Source organism: Salmo salar, chromosome 03, assembly GCF_965601325.2.
Source record: "Salmo salar chromosome 03, fSalSal1, whole genome shotgun sequence".
NCBI lineage: Eukaryota > Metazoa > Chordata > Actinopteri > Salmoniformes > Salmonidae > Salmo > Salmo salar.
In genome coordinates this window covers 69,025,001-69,042,500 of record NC_138293.1, presented here as the reverse complement: position 1 = coordinate 69,042,500, position 17,500 = coordinate 69,025,001, and the positions used below count along the sequence as shown (strand labels likewise).

General features: G+C 46.0%; 1 protein-coding gene across 1 annotated transcript in view; it reads right to left on the bottom strand.

Annotated features, from left to right (window-relative positions):
• Positions 1–17,500, bottom strand: part of LOC106601208 (glutamate receptor ionotropic, NMDA 2B) — an 88,616-nt gene that overhangs the window by 26,350 nt on the left and 44,766 nt on the right. Inside the window, exons 4-6 of the mRNA XM_082971418.1 lie at positions 5,454–5,597; positions 4,868–5,138; positions 2,401–2,593 (exon numbers count right to left, since the gene is read on the bottom strand). Coding sequence (XP_082827544.1) covers positions 2,401–2,593; positions 4,868–5,138; positions 5,454–5,597 — 608 coding nt within the window. The remainder of the gene's footprint in view (positions 1–2,400; positions 2,594–4,867; positions 5,139–5,453; positions 5,598–17,500) is intronic.

Sequence of the window (17,500 nt, the reverse complement as noted above, 5' to 3'; positions counted from 1 at the left end):
ACAGTACGGTGAACACACAGGCCACATGTCAGATTATGTAGATACAGTACGGTGAACACACAGGCCACATGTCAGATTATGTAGATACAGTACGGTGAACACACAGGCCACATGTCAGATTATGTAGATACAGTACGGTGAACACACAGGCCACATGTCAGATTATGTAGATACAGTACGGTGAACACACAGGCCACATGTCAGATTATGTAGATACAGTACGGTGAACACACAGGCCACATGTCAGATTATGTAGATACAGTACGGTGAACACACAGGCCACATGTCAGATTATGTAGATACAGTACGGTGACCACACAGGCCACATGTCAGATTATGTAGATACAGTACGGTGAACACACAGGCCACATGTCAGATTATGTAGATACAGTACGGTGAACACACAGGCCACATGTCAGATTATGTATATACAGTACGGTGAACACACAGGCCACATGTCAGATTATGTAGTTACAGTACGGTGAACACACAGGCAATATTGTGAAATATTGATTAGGAGGTTTTAATAAATGAACCCTGATATTAATTTTGAAAAACAGAATCTATGGAAAAGCACTTGACCCCTTTTCCAACACACTGCTCATTTATAACACGTAACTTGTTCTTGTTTAGGTGGGTCAGAGTCAGCTTTGTTAGACCATGATCCAGGTGCCTTCTGGTTCCACTAATGGAATGGTCCATACTATACTCTGCCTGTACGTAAAAGTACAGGTAAAAGTCATTCAATGTATTCCATGGTGTGTTTCTCCTGACTTCAACATGATTCTCTTATAAGAAAAGAAAATATCCATTCACTTAGAATTTAAAAAAACACACCACTCACATATGATACTTTATACTGGTGTCCTAGATCCTTGACAAATACCTCGGGCAAATACAGGATTTCATTTAGTTTTTCCGCACATGACTTATAGCACCAATCAGGTCCCCTAACTCTCCGGGAGTGAAAAACCCTGAAGGGAAGTACAGCAAAGTATCAACATACATGTTTCATATTTCAGCTAGAGTCACACAGAAAGGCTATGTGTAAGTGGACATAGACTTCTTTATCTTTTTTATCCGATAAATTCAAAAAGACAATAAAATGACGATACATAGTAATATAGGCTGTTATAGCTCTGAGAACCTCTGCCATCCCATCAGGCTGCTCTCATAGCCCCATAGTGCTAGATCTATCACATGACAGGAAGCACTGATTGAGTTAGCAAGAGTCTATCTGTCTATCTGTGGGCTTGCTGCTAATCAGCTCATTGACCCCCTGAAGACAGAGGACAAATATACCAGGGTTAGAGGTGGCTGGGGAGAGTATTACAGAGTGCAAATATACCAGGGTTAGAGGTGGCTGGGGAGAGTATTACAGAGGGCAAATATACCAGGGTTAGAGGTGGCTGGGGAGAGTATTACAGAGGGCAAATATACCAGGGTTAGAGGTGGCTGGGGAGAGTATTACAGAGGGCAAATATACCAGGGTTAGAGGTGGCTGGGAAGAGTATTACAGAGGGCAAATATACCAGGGTTAGAGGTGGCTGGGGAGAGTATTACAGAGGGCAAATATACCAGGGTTAGAGGTGGCTGGGGAGAGTATTACAGAGGGCAAATATACCAGGGTTAGAGGTGGCTGGGGAGAGTCTTACAGAGGGCAAATATACCAGCGTTAGAGGTGGCTGGGGAGAGTATTACAGAGGGCAAATATACCAGTGATAGTAGCTGTGCCGTTATCTAAAAGCACTGGGCAGTGGCAAACGAATACGGCATAACGTAAGAGGCCTACGCTGAAATGATATCTGACAGCTTCCTGTGAGACAATACAGCAGGCAGAGCTTCCGAAGTGAGCTAGACTCAGTTAGGCTTTGAACTGCAACCAGAAACGCTTGTGCGGGAGAAAGCTCAGAGCATCCCCAGGTGCTGCCGTGATACAGCAACAGAAATAGCACTCAGCCGCTCCCAACAAGCCCCGAATCAGTGGAGGAAACAGGATTTTTGTAAGCAGCCAAACCCACTTTGGTGTCCCAACAGGATGCCCAACAATCCCCCAACACATAGAGGCAGAGTGGCAAAACACAGAGTAGGGTGGAACTGCCCCGGAATGCAATACCACGCTCAGTTCCACAGAGCAGCGCAATGGGCTACTGTTCTCAGACTGAAACGCCACTGGGACCAATTAAAGCGCTGGCAAAGCAAAGCGCGGCAGAATGCTCCGCGTCACAACCAGTTCAAAAGGCCCAGCAGAGGAAAGGAGAGGGTCCGGGTGTGGGGGTGCAGCATGGGGATGGGGGGCTGTTTAGGGAGGGAGATGTGTGTGTATGTGTGTGTTACTCTTTGTGTGTGCAGATGTTGAAAGATTTCAAAGGGTTGATAGGCGATCCGCCCCAGATTTACCTGAGCACCTCATTGGGGTTCCCAGCAATGGGCCCCTTCTTGTCCGTGGCCCCGTGGCACTCAGACTTCATCAGGGTGTGTGCCCCCCTGTCGAGCATCATGGTGGAGGTTGCCATGGCGATGACAGCCACCCCATCGCGCACGCGAGCCTCCAGGCCGTAGTCCCACTCGTCATACGACACAGAGATTAAACCTGTAGAGAGACAGAGAGAGAGAGAGATGAGAAGGAGGGGGTGGATAGAGAGAGCAAGAGAGAGAGAGAAATGAGGGAAGAGGCAGAAACAGATATAGTGATGAGAATAGGAAGAAAGGGAGAGCAGAAAGATAGAGATCCATAACATACAGTCGACAGAGGAGACAGTGGCAGGAGGGAGATAGAGAAAGAGAGTAGAGGAAAAGGGGCTAAACACACTATGAGGCGTGTGCCACACACCACTGCCAGCCACCCCTCTCCTCTCTTCTCAGTCAAACTGCATCCTCACACCCTCTCTGTCTGCTCCAGCCCACTTGACAGGGTCTGGCCAATCCATTACCAGGCAACTGGACAGAAATAGACAGACAGCATCCAACCTGTAGACCCACGGGGCTCTGGGATGACAGCTCAGTCTCTCCAGGACCATATCTAATGTCACACTCTGTTGACACTTTCTCAAGGCTTTTATAGTCACCCTACAAAAAGGATATTATAGAACTACAGTGTGTGCATGCTAGTGGAAAGGGTTGGTTGGTTGGTAGCCAGTTGGACCTGTCCATCTCAGGACATGAGGAAAATGTTGCATGAACTTAGAAAATCTCATCTCCCTTAGCGATGGGGGTAAACAGGAAGTGGGGGACAGTGGCGTTGACTTGGAGGTGTATGAGCACGTGTGCTCTGAGAACCAGACGCCTTGTCCTTCCATTTGAACTGCAGTAGTCCTCTACTCCCCGCCCCTCCTTCTCGTTCTAACTGTTGATTGGAGGACCTGATTACAAAACCACGCCATTGGTGCCATCATCGTCTGTGATGTAAGACTAGGAGGGTCAAATGCTAAATACGTTAGCAATATCTGTGCGTCATGAGAAGTGTGTTAAAGTGAATTGCGAAAGAGAGAGGGATAGAGGCGGAAGAGGAGGAGAGAGGGATAGAGGAGGAGAGAGAGGGATAGAGGAGGAGGAGGAGAGAGGGATAGAGGAGGAGGAGGAGGAGAGAGGGATAGAGGAGGAGGAGGACAGAGGGATAGAGGAGGAGGAGGAGAGAGAGGGATAGAGGAGGAGGAGGAGGAGAGAGAGGGATAGAGGAGGAGGAGGAGAGAGAGGGATAGAGGAGGAGGAGGAGAGAGGGATAGAGGAGGAGGAGGAGGAGAGAGGGATAGAGGAGGAGGAGGACAGAGGGATAGAGGAGGAGGAGGAGAGAGAGGGATAGAGGAGGAGGAGGAGAGAGAGGGATAGAGGAGGAGGAGGAGAGAGGGATAGAGGAGGAGGAGGAGAGAGAGGGATAGAGGAGGAGGAGGAGAGAGAGGGATAGAGGAGGAGGAGAGAGAGGGATAGAGGAGGAGGAGGAGAGAGGGATAGAGGAGGAGGAGGAGAGAGAGGGATAGAGGAGGAGGAGGAGAGAGAGGGATAGAGGAGGAGGAGGACAGAGGGATAGAGGAGGAGGAGGAGAGACAGGGATAGAGGAGGAGGAGGAGAGAGAGGGATAGTGGAGGGGGAGGAGGTGAGATTGAGATACTGTAGCTCCCCAGAGTGCCACTTAAGGAACGCATCAGTGGAATTACCTATGAGGATTGGAGTCCATTAAACATGGCCGAAAAGTATTTAGCATGCCTGTTAACAAATTAGCATGTTAGCGTGCACCTTGGCTTCACACTGAACCATCGCAAACACCAGGCCTTAACTATATCGCGTACCACATTATTTTTACTCTAAATGAGTTAGTAAATTCTCCATTAAAGGTATAGGCCTACATGTGCTAGAAATATGAACATAGTGAGACAATTCACATTCTGAAGGTTACTGTAAGGCCTATAATGTACATTCATCAAACAGTGATAAACTGAAGTGTTGATTTTGACAGTTTGACACAAAACACCCTTAATTCATGCAGTATCTGCCATCTGTCACAGACTAATGTGCAGGACAAACCTTCTCAAGGGACAGTTAAAACCTGCAGAAAAACATGTTCATTACCCTGCCCACTCGACCATCACACATCATATGATTTACATAGCTAACACGGTAATATATTAGGGCCATATCCATCAACTTGAGAGGCAAGCGATTTACAATGATTTATCGTAAATCATGCAGAAATATCAATGTAAGATTTTGCACCCAAAAATGTGCATTGCGTGCATGGATTTCAGGTTAGGATTTGATCAGTACCAGCTACCTGGTCCCACATATTCCCAACTATAAATCAACATCAAAACCACAACCAATCATAGACTTTAAATGGAGATAAATCACATAGAACTTATTCCAAACCAACCTGTAGGGAACTCGGCAGGGATCACTTCAGCGTCCCCAGCTACCAGCGAGGGGACGATCCAGGTGTAGCCGTAGCCCGTGATCCCTACGGAGTGGGCCACTTCGAAGATGGTGTTGGCCTCCTCCTTAGTGCAGTACAGCAGGATGACGGGGCTCTGCAGCTTCTTCAGCTGGTTCTGGATCTTCGAGTCTCCATCGTCCACTGACATGTCCAGCAGCAGAACCTCCTCCAGCTCCCAGCCCACAAAGCTGTTCTCTATGGTGCTCCGGATCTACAGGATAGAGGAAGGGACGGAGGGACCAGGGAGGAAGAGGTAGGTGGGTGAGGGGTCTGAAGGGCCATTTGACAAGGCAATCAGATTTCTCTCGACGTAACAGATGTAAATACCTACAGACACTTCCTGACTACATGAACAAGTTGAGATTAGCCGCCGGCTTAGTAGTTGCCTTCCTATCACTATCCTAGAAGTTAAGGCTATAAGTCCACGGTGACGTTAGAATCTGCTCATGGACTGCCTGGTGGCAGTACTCAAATGAAGGAGGGAAAAAGAGAGAGCTATCTTGTCGTGAGGGTGTGTATTGGTTACCTTGGTGACAAAGTCCAGGTATCCGGGGTAGTATGTGGTGACGATGGAGAAGATGTACCAGTCGTACTCCTCCATGATGTTGAGCATGACCGAGGCCTGCTGCTCGATGGACGGGCCGAACTGGAAGAACATAGAGTTGTCATCCTGGGGGGAACAGAAGAGGGGGGGTTAGTAATGCTATGTTACATGTCCACATTTAATATTGAACTGGAGAGGAGGTGTCTAGACAACTCTGCAGTTTTTTCCCCAATACTGTATGTGTGTGTGTGTGTGCGGCCGTGTTTCTGTGTGTGTCAGTGTGTGCGTCGGAGTGTAAAACCAGGCGTGTCTGTCAGCCAGGCAGGGTATTGAAATCTCTTTGGCTTAGGAATCCGTGCTTCACTCAACATCAAAGCCTAACCTCTACAACCCAGGGGACGCACATGGGTTGATCCGTTACCTTGTTTCCACATGAATGAGATCAGACTAAACCCCTTAAAAGGCACAGCAGAAAGGGGTGAATAAGTATGCTGTGTGTGTTTGCCACTTATATATAATATACAGTACATGTACTTAATAACTGTGAATAAACAGTATATTCCACAACAGTATATTCCACAACAGTATATTCCACATGTCTAAGTCAATGTAAATTTCCACTGTACCTTCCTCTCCACTAAGCCATGATTGACCCCCTAGCTCTCTTCCATGTGTCCCTCTACACACTACCTTCATCCCATCTCATCCCCTTTTGCCTCTTTCTTTCTCATGTCCCTCTCTCCTGTGATCTTTCCCTATCTCCTCTCCCGCTCCCTGTCCCATTTATTCCAGTGAAATTACTGCCAGGACACAGTTATAATTGAATTTCCAGCCCCCCTCCTCCACACGGTCGCCTGCAGCTCCCCTCCTCTCTTTCTAAGAGCAGTGTTAATGTACTGGCCCATGCAGTCATTCAGAGAGCCAGAGGTCCGCAGAATTTTCATTAGCAAAAAAAAAGAGGTGAAGAAAAAAAAGAGAAGAAGAAAAGAGAGAGGAAAAAGGACCCAGAGCCAAATAAAGACTGGCTTCATTTACAGCAACAATAATTAAGGTCAGTCCGAATGATCACCTCCCTGAGCGCTGGGGCATCGATTAGCACACATTAAAATACCTGAGGAGGGAGTGTGTCTCTGTCTGTCCCAAGCAGCCGCTGCAGTCTACTGTACTGGACCACAAAACAGAGGCTAAATAATAGGAGGAGAGAGGGAACAACACTGAGGGATAAAGGGAGAGAGAGACAGAGACAGAGAGAGTACGCTGGGTGAGGAACGAAGAGGGTAAAAGAGAGAGGAATCAACAGAAAAGAAAGGAGGGAGAGAAATTAGTCTGAGAGATCAATAGAATCGTGAGAGAAGGTGAGTATGGAGGGAGGGGGAGGGAGTGGGGTCTATGGTAACAATGAGGGGAGCGGGTGGCTGGTGGGCTGTGACCTGGTACAGACTGCAGAATGAGTGAGCAGCAGCGGGCCAGGGAGTCAGGGCAGCGCCAGCCAAAGCTGCTAACCCACAGCCGATTGGTGCTGTCAGGGACAGACAGGATGCACATGTATACCCTCCTCTCAGCAGTACCCAGAAGCCCCGACAGTAGTGAGGGGGGGGATAACCGATTCAGTTACATATCGCTATATTATTTCTTGACAATATTATATTGATACTTTGACTCCAAGTATCAATTTGTAAAAATAAGAAATATTTGTCTTTTTTCTAGGTAGCGTTAGCTAGCTAGCGCTAGTCGGCTGTACCTGCGCCAAAACTCGGGTATTTTCCATCCTATAGCTTGTTCTCCATCTTCTTTTTAAACAGTGAGCCAACATGCCTTCAGCACTTTTATTTCCATGACTGATCAAAAGTCATTTTCTCATGCTCTCGCTTGTCTCTCTGCAGCAGACATATAGTGAGCAATTTGTTTGGAACATAAAATCGCAATAAAATCGCAGTATGGGATCACAATACATATAGAATCGTGGAAATCGCAATACATATCATTTCGGCACCTGACATCGTGAGGTCCCTGGCTATTACCAGCCCTACCTGACAGAGCCAGAGATAGGTCCTCTCTCCGCCTGGCTGCCTGCCCCACAGCTGTCCAATGAGAGAGCTCACACACTCACCAAGCTGCCATTTGACTTGGAGTGAGAGAGTCAATAACTCAGGTATTTCAATTACACACGCAGGGACACACCAATGCCTACAAAGAAATGGAGCTTCTCCCAGCCCTGCCTCTGAATACATGCATACAGGCACAACCTGTATGCAAAAATATGTATGCAAGAGGCAAAAATACATTTATGCACCATATGCACCATATGTACAGCGTATGTTATGTACACTGACTGCACACAAACAGATCTGGGACAAAGTTGCCTACAGTACAGCATATACAGTATAGTGAGGACATACAGTCCACGGCACCCCAACCCACACAAGTATTCAATGTACACTGTATTCCGTATGTGGGTGTGCTTTGCATTACTGCTAGCCTGTAAGAGTACCTGTTCTCCATGCCTCAGCAACAATATAGATTTTTTTGCCGTTTTGAAGAATGTTCAAGTGTATTTGATTTTTTTCAGAACCACCATTGCTGTTTTTCTACTTGTGTGAGTGTGCTGTCTGCTCCAAGGTTTTGACAATGCATATTTCTATCCTGCCTATAAAGGGTTCTTTGAACATGAGCGAGGGGGGTTGCTATTGACTGCTGCTCTGCACTGCCTGATGGGTAGAGATGCAAGAACGAGGCAGGAGAGCAAGAAGGGGAGAAAGAGAGGAGAGCAAGAGGGAGAGAGAGAGAGCAAGCAGGAGAGAGAGAGAGAGAGAGAGAGAGAGAGAGAGAGAGAGAGAGAGAGAGAGAGAGGGGAGGAGAGAGAGAGAGCAAGCGGGAGAGAGAGAGAGAGAGAGAGAGAGAGAGAACACCTGGGTCTTGCTAGAAGACTAGCTTGTTTAAAATCTACAGTGCAGGATACACACACGCAACACCTCATAAAGTACATAATTGCTAACAGAATTGTCCAATCAAACATGCTGATATGAACACAAATAATGCATGCACTCAGAATACATAATCAAAATGAATTTCAAAAAATGTAGTGAACATGTTCACTCACTTGTGTCTCATTCTGTCCCTCTCTCTCTGTCTCTCTCCAGCTCTCTCACGACACAAGTATTATCTCTACCTCAATTAGACCTGCCTCTCTTCCCTGCTCTCATGCTTCATCATCATATTTCTTATCATAAAAACCTCCTTATCTTTAATCAAACACATGCAGACTTAATTAGTTCTCACATTTGTCAGACCATCACTTAATTAGTGGTGACCTTATTCTAACTACTTTTTGAGCCCTAATTAAAAAATCCCAGGTCTTGATTAAAATATTTGGCTAATTTTGCCCCTAACATGATTGTGATTATAATGTAACCACCTGTCACAGCAGCCCTTCCAGGGAAAAGAGAAGAAGAACCACCTTTCGACATGAGACTTAAACCCGAACCACTTAACTCACACAGATCGTTCTCTATGGCGCATTTCTTGTCTAACTTTAGACGGCAAGCAACTGAGGGCTGCAGCAGTTTGACGTCTTTCCACCCATTACCAGCTCTGTCTTAATAAAAAGGCTGCAGAAATACTGATCGGCCCACAACATCTCCTGTGGTCATGACATGCACTCAAAACCCCCGTCTTACAGTAGGTTAATCCTTTGCAGGCGGCCAATGTCATTCCTTTGCTGCTCTCTCTCTCTCTCTCTCTCTCTCTCTCTCTCTCTCTCTTTCTCTCTTTCCCTACCTCTCTCTCTGCCCTCATCCTAAATTTCACCTGTCCTCTTTCTCCGCCACAACAGGCCCTGAGCCATGGTCATGCTGTGGCCGCGTCTCGCCACTTCACACTCAGACGTCTCTGTGCTAACAGACACTGACTCCCCGTGCCAGCACCCACAGAGCTGGAGGTAACACCAGGTTTGCCTCAATGCGCTCGCTCTCACACGCCCACACACACACACGCGGCAGAGCAGGGCAGGACAGGGGCAGTGGTCAGCCTCCGCCCATAACCCTGCACCCAGAACACATCCCCACCTCATGGACAGCTCAGACAGGTCAGACAGGTCAGACAGGTCTCTGTGAGAGTGAGTGTCTGAGTTTCTATGTGTTCTTTTTCAGGCAACATGTAAGCATGCTCTCCGTCACTGTCCGTGTGAAAAGACCACCCTGTTTCTCCTTTTTCCCCCTCCCTCGCAGCTCCTCCTTACCCGTGCTCCCACCAATTAGCCAGATTAAAATTCAAATCTGCTTTATTGGCATGACAGGAGTATTTCCAAAGCGGAACATGTTACAAGACAGGGTAAGACAATAAGCCAATCTACACACTCCCTCCTCCTTCCCTAGCTGCCTCTCGCTCTGCTTTGTCACTGAGCCACCCAAGACCCCTCCTCCCTTTAAAATCACTGATACCACAACAGTCCCCTTGTCATATCCAGGTCGCTTGTCCTGTGTGTGTGTGTGTGTGTGTGTGTGTGTGTGTGTGTGTGTGTGTGTGTGTGTGTGTGTGTGTGTGTGTGTGTGTGTGTGTGTGTGTGTGTGTGTGTGTGTGTGGCCCTCGTTCTGCCAGGCGTGACACTGGCAGACTAACGTGCCCTTGGGCCGTGGCTGGCTGACAAAACTCCTACAAGGCATGTGTCTGCTGTGGCTTTTCAGGTTCTGGTGGGAGAGCATCCAACCTGCCACTGGACTCATGAATTCTTAAGAGTATCACTCCCTTGTTAACTCTCTGACTTGATCTGACTCCGTCTGTGAAGTGGGACAACAGGACAAGCATCTCTTTCCACCTCTCATACTTTCCTCTTTCTGTCTCCCTCTCCAACATACACTCCCACACACGCACACACACACACACACACACACACACACACACACACACACACACACACACACACACACACACACACACACACACACACACACACACACACACACACACACACACACACACACACACTCCCACACACACACAGACACACTCCCACACACACTAGCTCTCCCAGAGATTCAGACTGGAATGAAAGGCGACGCTGCCAAAGCTTTTAAACACAACAATATGTAAATGGAACAATGGCCCATTAATGTCATCAACCAGTAAACCCAGCAACCTCCTTTCCACCATCAAAAATGTTTAATTCATTCCCATCTATTCTCTCACACACATTCTGCAGAGCACACAGACATTTTCTTTACTTGTATTTTTATATATTTAACTAGGTAAGTTAGTTAAGAACACATTTTTATTTTACAATGACGGCCTACCCCGGCCAAACCCGGACGGCGCTGGGCCAGTTGTGCGCCACCCTATGGGACCCCCAATCGCAGCCAGATGTGATGCAGCCTGGATTCGAACCAAGGACTGTAGTGACACCTCTTGCACTGAGATGCAGTGTCTTAGACCGCTGCGCCACTCAGGAGCCCATGGAACCCACCAACAGTAAAACGAGAAGTATTATTGGAGAGAGAGAAAGAGAACATAGAAAAAGAGAAAGACAGAGCATAGTGAGAGAAAGAGAGGACGAGGTTGTTGTTACTGCACTAGCTGTGTGTTAACACTGGAGCAGTACATGTATAACCATGTCAAGCCAATAAAGACTCTTTTGAACCTGAATGTGGGAGGGAGGGAGGGAGGGAGGGAGGGAGGGAGGGAGGGAGGGAGGGAGGGAGGGAGGGAGAGAGAGGTGTAGGGGGATTAAAGGAGACTGCTCTATAGTGATGTGCTGCTGATCCAGTGTTTAACTGCTTTGGCAACACAGCAGTCATGCCAATAAGCCAATAAAGTTCACCTTTGAACTGAATTTGAAAAGAAGAACAGAGGGAGAGGGGGAGAGGAAGAGATAGCACGAGAAAGGGTAGAGAGGGAAAAAGAGGGTTACTTTGTTATAGCTGGCATACATATGGATGAAATCTAAAATTCTATTTTAATGAAGTAGGACAATGTAGAATAAAACGAAATGATGTAAAACATTGACGAGATCTTTCCAAAACTGCACAGCTATAATAAAAAGTTGAGTGACTGACACTTGACCCCAGTAGATATACTTGTTATATAATCTTCATATCAGGGTGCTTTCAACAGCAGAATGGTAGGTTCATTTCCTGCAATGCGCAACATACAGCATACTGAATATGTTTTCACTTCAAGTCGCTTTCCATGGCAACAGAATTACACTCAGATTTTTTTTTAAATGTATGCCAAACAAAAAACAATAATTTAAAAGTTTAACAAACTATACAACAATGACTTCTTTGAACAACTTACACAGTAAATAAATAAAAACATTTACTGGGAAACTGTGCAGATGCAAAGTTTGGTAACAGAATCTCCCTCAGTTTTATTCTGTTACCAAACGTTGTATTTGCACAGTTATTCCTGTAAATGTGTTTTTGTTACATTTTCAGTGGAAATTCTATGTTCTATGGTTTGTTAAACTTTGAAATCAAGGGTTTTTGTTTGATATACATCAGCGTAATTCTGTTACCGTGGAATTTCTCTTTGGATTAAAGCATCTGTTAAACGACTATATTCCTATCATCACTATTATCAAAATGTGATATTGTTCAAACCCTATTACAACCCACCCTGCATGCATCCATCCACTGGCTATTCTCCCTCCATCCTCCTAACAGCGGCAGGGGGCATAGAGCAGCACAGACGCTGGAGTGAGGCTGCACTTCCTCTCCCACACTGTGACTGCACACTGTCTCACCAGCTGTGGCACAGTACAGACAAGCCTCTGGCAGCCACCTCCTCTATACCTCTCTCACACGCTTTCCCTCTCTCTGTCATTGAGCAGGAAGACAAGTTCACATTCAAACTGGGGTTGAGTCAACATGACAGTGAATTTAGGGACGCCAGAGCAAAATATACTATACAGTCGTTTTTCAACAACGGCAGCCACATTAACATATCGACAGTATCAACTCCCACAAGATGCTTGTATGCAGCAGCCATTGGAAATTGAATATCTACAATAGGCTAAAACAATTATCTATTTCAAGCAAAGCTTTTGTTTCTCCACTTTTCCACATGTATCCTTTTCTCCATCTCTCCCTCTATCCCCCATTCTCTTTCTTTTCCTGCCTGATCTCTGCTCCCATTTTCCATGCTCACTCTCTATCTGAGCTGAATACAATAAATACATTTCCCAAAGATTCTAAAAATATATGCAACAAATTGACACCATGAGCACATACTGTACAGTACACACACCCTACAGACACGCACATACACACACACCTTACAGACACGCACATACCCTACAGACACGCACATACACACACACCCTATAGACACGCACATACACACATACACACACACCCTACAGACACGCACATACACACACACACACACCCTACAGACACGCACATACACACACACCCTACAGACGCGCACATACACACACACCCTACACACACGCACATACACTCACACCCTACACACACGCACATACACACACACCCTACACATACACACACCCTACACACACGCACATACACACACACCCTACACACACGCACATACACACACACCCACACCCTACACATACACACACACCCTACACATAGGCACATACACACACACCCTACACACACGCACATACACACACCCCCTACGCATACACACATACACACATACACACACACCCTACACATACACACACACACACACACCCTACACATATGCACATACACACACACCCTACACACACGCACATACACACACACCCTACGCATACACACATACACACATACACACATACACACACACCCTACAGACACACACATACACACTGGAGAGGAATCTCAGCTGGTTATTCTCATATTGTGAGAAACTATCCAGACACCATCTGTAATTGAAATACAGACAATTTTGCCAGCGAAGATGCATAGAAGCCACAAACCCCGAATAAATAGCAGTGTCTGAGTCAGATATTGCCAGTAGCTCTACTTTCTACATACTAATCTCAGCACATCCACAAGACAACACTGACTCCCACCAACCTGCGCTCCACTGCTACCGCTGCTAACAGAACACTCCTACTGAACCATGCCGCTGGCCATTTACACAGTGAGATATCAAATGGAGTGATATTAGTTGGGCGGCAGGTCATCAGATGGGGCCAAAGCCCTTTCAGGTACGGAGGCACCTCTTATCCCTCATTATTCTACTAGCCGTCTGACTCAACCCCCCCCCCGGCCTCCACGCACACTGAGACCATCCGCTACAGTGATGTTATGCTCATAGACCCCTGTGTGTGTTCTCCACTCTCCCTCATCAACTCTTTGCTCATTTGCGTGTGTGAAGCCAAAAGTCAAATATACACAGTTACTAACACACACACACACACACACACACACACACACACACACACACACACACACACACACACACACACACACACACACACACACACACACCACACACACACACACACACACACACCCCCCCCCTTTAACCCTCAGTTAAATACAAAGGAATGAATCATTCACGGCACAAATATTAAATTCCACTAAATCTAATTCAGCAAAAGAGGCCAGCCGTCCATCTATGGCTTTTCATTTCAATTAGTTCAGCGTATTATCCTGAGAGTAATGTATTCCCATACAGTATTAAAAAAACACTTGTTTGTTTTATTTGTCTGGCTGATTCAGTCAATATGTCCAGGGTCACTCCTCCTCAATCAGCCAGCAGTCAGGGAGAGGGAGGGAGAGAGGGAGAGAAGGCAAGGAGAGAAGCAAGGGCAGGAGGTAGGGAGGAAGTTGAGTTTACAAAAGGAATCAAATGAGACAAATGCTCATAACCTTGTGAGTGTACAGTGCATTTGTCTTCCATCTATCTCTCCGCCCATCTTGCTCTCTGTCCCTTCAGATCCATCTATCTCGCTCTCCCATCTCTCTACCTCCCATCTTCTCCTCTTCCATCTCCTCACACTCTCACCATCCTGTCTCTCTCTCTCTCTGTGTCTCCATCCATCCTTCACTCTCTTCTTCTGGGTCCTCCACCAGACCCTCACACCTTTTTTTCTCAATCACTTTCCATCCTTGTTTCAAATTCTCATATGTTCTCTCAGTGTCCCTCCATCTCTCTTGCACTTAGAACACACCGACAGCATCATCTGGATATGTGTGCAACAAAAGCTCAACATTCACCTTCTGCTACCATTTCTGTCAAACTGTCTACTCATACAGTTTGACGCATACATTAGATGAACACCGAATGCACTGCAACTGCCCCTGCAACGCAATGCTGCAAGGCAAACGCAGCGTTTCATTGGAAATGAATGTAATTCTGATGTACCAAAATGCAATGAGGTCGTCGGTGTGATTGAGGCATTAAGAGCTTCTTCCACACCCTACCAATATATTGTTCTCTTTGTCTCTAACCATCTACAGTGAGCTCCAAAACTACTGGGGACTTAACATTTTTGGTTTTGTTTTGGCTCTGTACTCCAGCACTTCGGTTTGAAATCATACAATGACTATGAGCTTTAATTTGAGGGTATTTTCATATAAGGTAAACGATTGAGAAATTACAGCACTTTTTGTACATCGTCCCCACATTTTAGAGGACCAAAAGTATTGGGACACATTCACTTATATGTGTATTAAACTAGTCAAAAGTTAAGTATTTGGTCCCATGACTACATCAAGTTTGTGACTCTATAAACTTGTTGGATGCATTTATTGTTTGTTTTGGTTGTGTTTCAGATTATTTTGTGCCGAATTTAAATTAATGGTAAATAATGTATTGTGTCATTTTGGAGTCACTTTTATTGTAAATAAGAATATAATATGTTTCTAAACACTTCTACATGAATGTGGATTCTACCATGATTAAGGATAATCCTGAATGAATTGTAATAATGATAAGTGTGAAAGTTACAGAGGCATAAATATCATAACCCGAAAGAATGCTAACATCCCCTGTTATTTTAATGGTGAGAGGTTAGCATGTCCTGGGGGTATGATATTTGTGCATGGAGTACAGAGCCAAAACAACAAAAAATGTGTCACTGTCCCAATACTTTTGGAGCTCACTGTATCTCTGCCCTACTTAAAACCCCTCTTTTTATATTCATCTCTCTGTCCTCCTTCCAGACCCTCACTCACTCCCTCTGTCTGACTGCCAAAGCGCCCCTTCGCTCAGCATCCGCCGTTACCCTTCTCTTGCTATCTCTTTGCCAGGTTCTCCATTTCCCTCTCAATCACTCTCTCCACAATGTTAATTCAAATTGGCTGGATTGGGAGGACAGCATTGTTCCAATAATGCCAAAAGCACTTACAAGAGCATAATCAATCTCTCTCTCTCTCTCTCTCTCTCTCTCTCTCTCCCTCCCTCCTTTCTATTCTCCCCAAATACATATGAGGCAGAACTCTTCCTCTCTCTCTAACTCTGTCGTTACTGACTCAATCTGAACTCTTTTGATTTCATACTGTTTCACCCCTTTCTCACTCCATCTCTCCATTCCATCCAATTGTGTGAGCAATTATTTCTCCTACTACCCTCTACTTACTCTTTCAGTTTAACGTTTGCCCCGCTTGCCCCAATTCTCCATCTATCCTTCTGTCTATTCCTTTACACACATCCTCCTCTCATCCTCTTCTCTTTTTCAGAGCAACAGTTCTCACAGCTGCTGCTCTCTGCCTCATGACTCATGACCTCCGACCCCACTCCTCACCTCTAACCCACACACTTCATCTCTCCCTTTCGCTCTCTCTCTCTCCCTTTCTCTCTCTCTCTCTGATGTGTACACCTCTCAACTGGCATCAGCTGCACTATCAGGTCAGGAGAGAAAGGTAGAGAAGGCGAGAGATAGGAAAAGAGAGAGAGAGAGAGGCTGAGATATACTTCCAATTCATAGAGACAGGTTGCGTTTCCGTGGTAACGTGGTTTCCATCGTAACGGTCTTGCTAAAGATGCCATTAGTGCGAACCAAAAAATCCACTTGTCGCAATGATGCACTTGTACGCATACAGTTCGCAGGCACACACACACTCTCACCCACACACACAACAGACACACCCACCCCCTAACACACACACACCGTCTAACCCACATACACACACACATCTCACACACCTGAGGTCAATTCCAGTGCCATCCTCATTCCAATGAGATCTGCTGCATCTCGTTCTAGCCAGTGAGCAGGATCAGTCAGGAGAAATGGATCGTCTCGAACCTGTACGGCAGCACCCTAATTGTCTTTGTTCATGGCCTTTTCTCTGTATTCAGAGCTGTGACAGCCTCAGTGCCACAGACAGAGCAGCAGGGTCTGATCCTGTACCATGGCTCGGGGCTCTACAGCCACTGTGACTGTATTACACTGTCTTTGACTGTTAGACAGTACCGTGTTCAAAGACTGCCTTCAACCACAGTATGCTAGAATGGCCAAACTGATCCTCAGCTAATACTGCAGTCTGTCATCAAGCTGGCTAAAAGGACATCATCACATCCACAGGTGGAGGCAGGGGGAAACAATAGAACAAAAGCACAGTGAAAGAAGTGAGAGAGGGATGAGAACAGAGAGAGAGAGAAATTGGGACGTGGGAGGGGGGTCTGTTCTGTTGTGTCATGTCTCTGGTTTTTGTTCTTGTTTTGGTACACAGTGTTCTGTGTCTTGAGGGACATTTACATACTGTATTGTTTAAAAGCCTAAGTGCCTCATGCCAATAAAGTCTACTAAGCCTGTTTGACTGACTTTAGAGTTGCAAATGCAAATCTCTCCACACTATTTACTCCCTCAAACAACTCAGACAACATGAGACGACCAATACAAAGCATCTGTGGTGTGTGTGTGTGTGTGTGTGTGTGTGTGTGTGTGTGTGTGTGTGTGTGTGTGTGTGTGTGTGTGTGTGTGTGTGTGTGTGTGTGTGTGTGTGTGTGTGTGTGTGTGTGTGTGTGTGGTGTGTGTGTGGACTACATAATATACAGCATATGAATATATGCAATATGTATACGACTGACTATAAATAAGGGTTATTATCGTTGAGTATCTATGT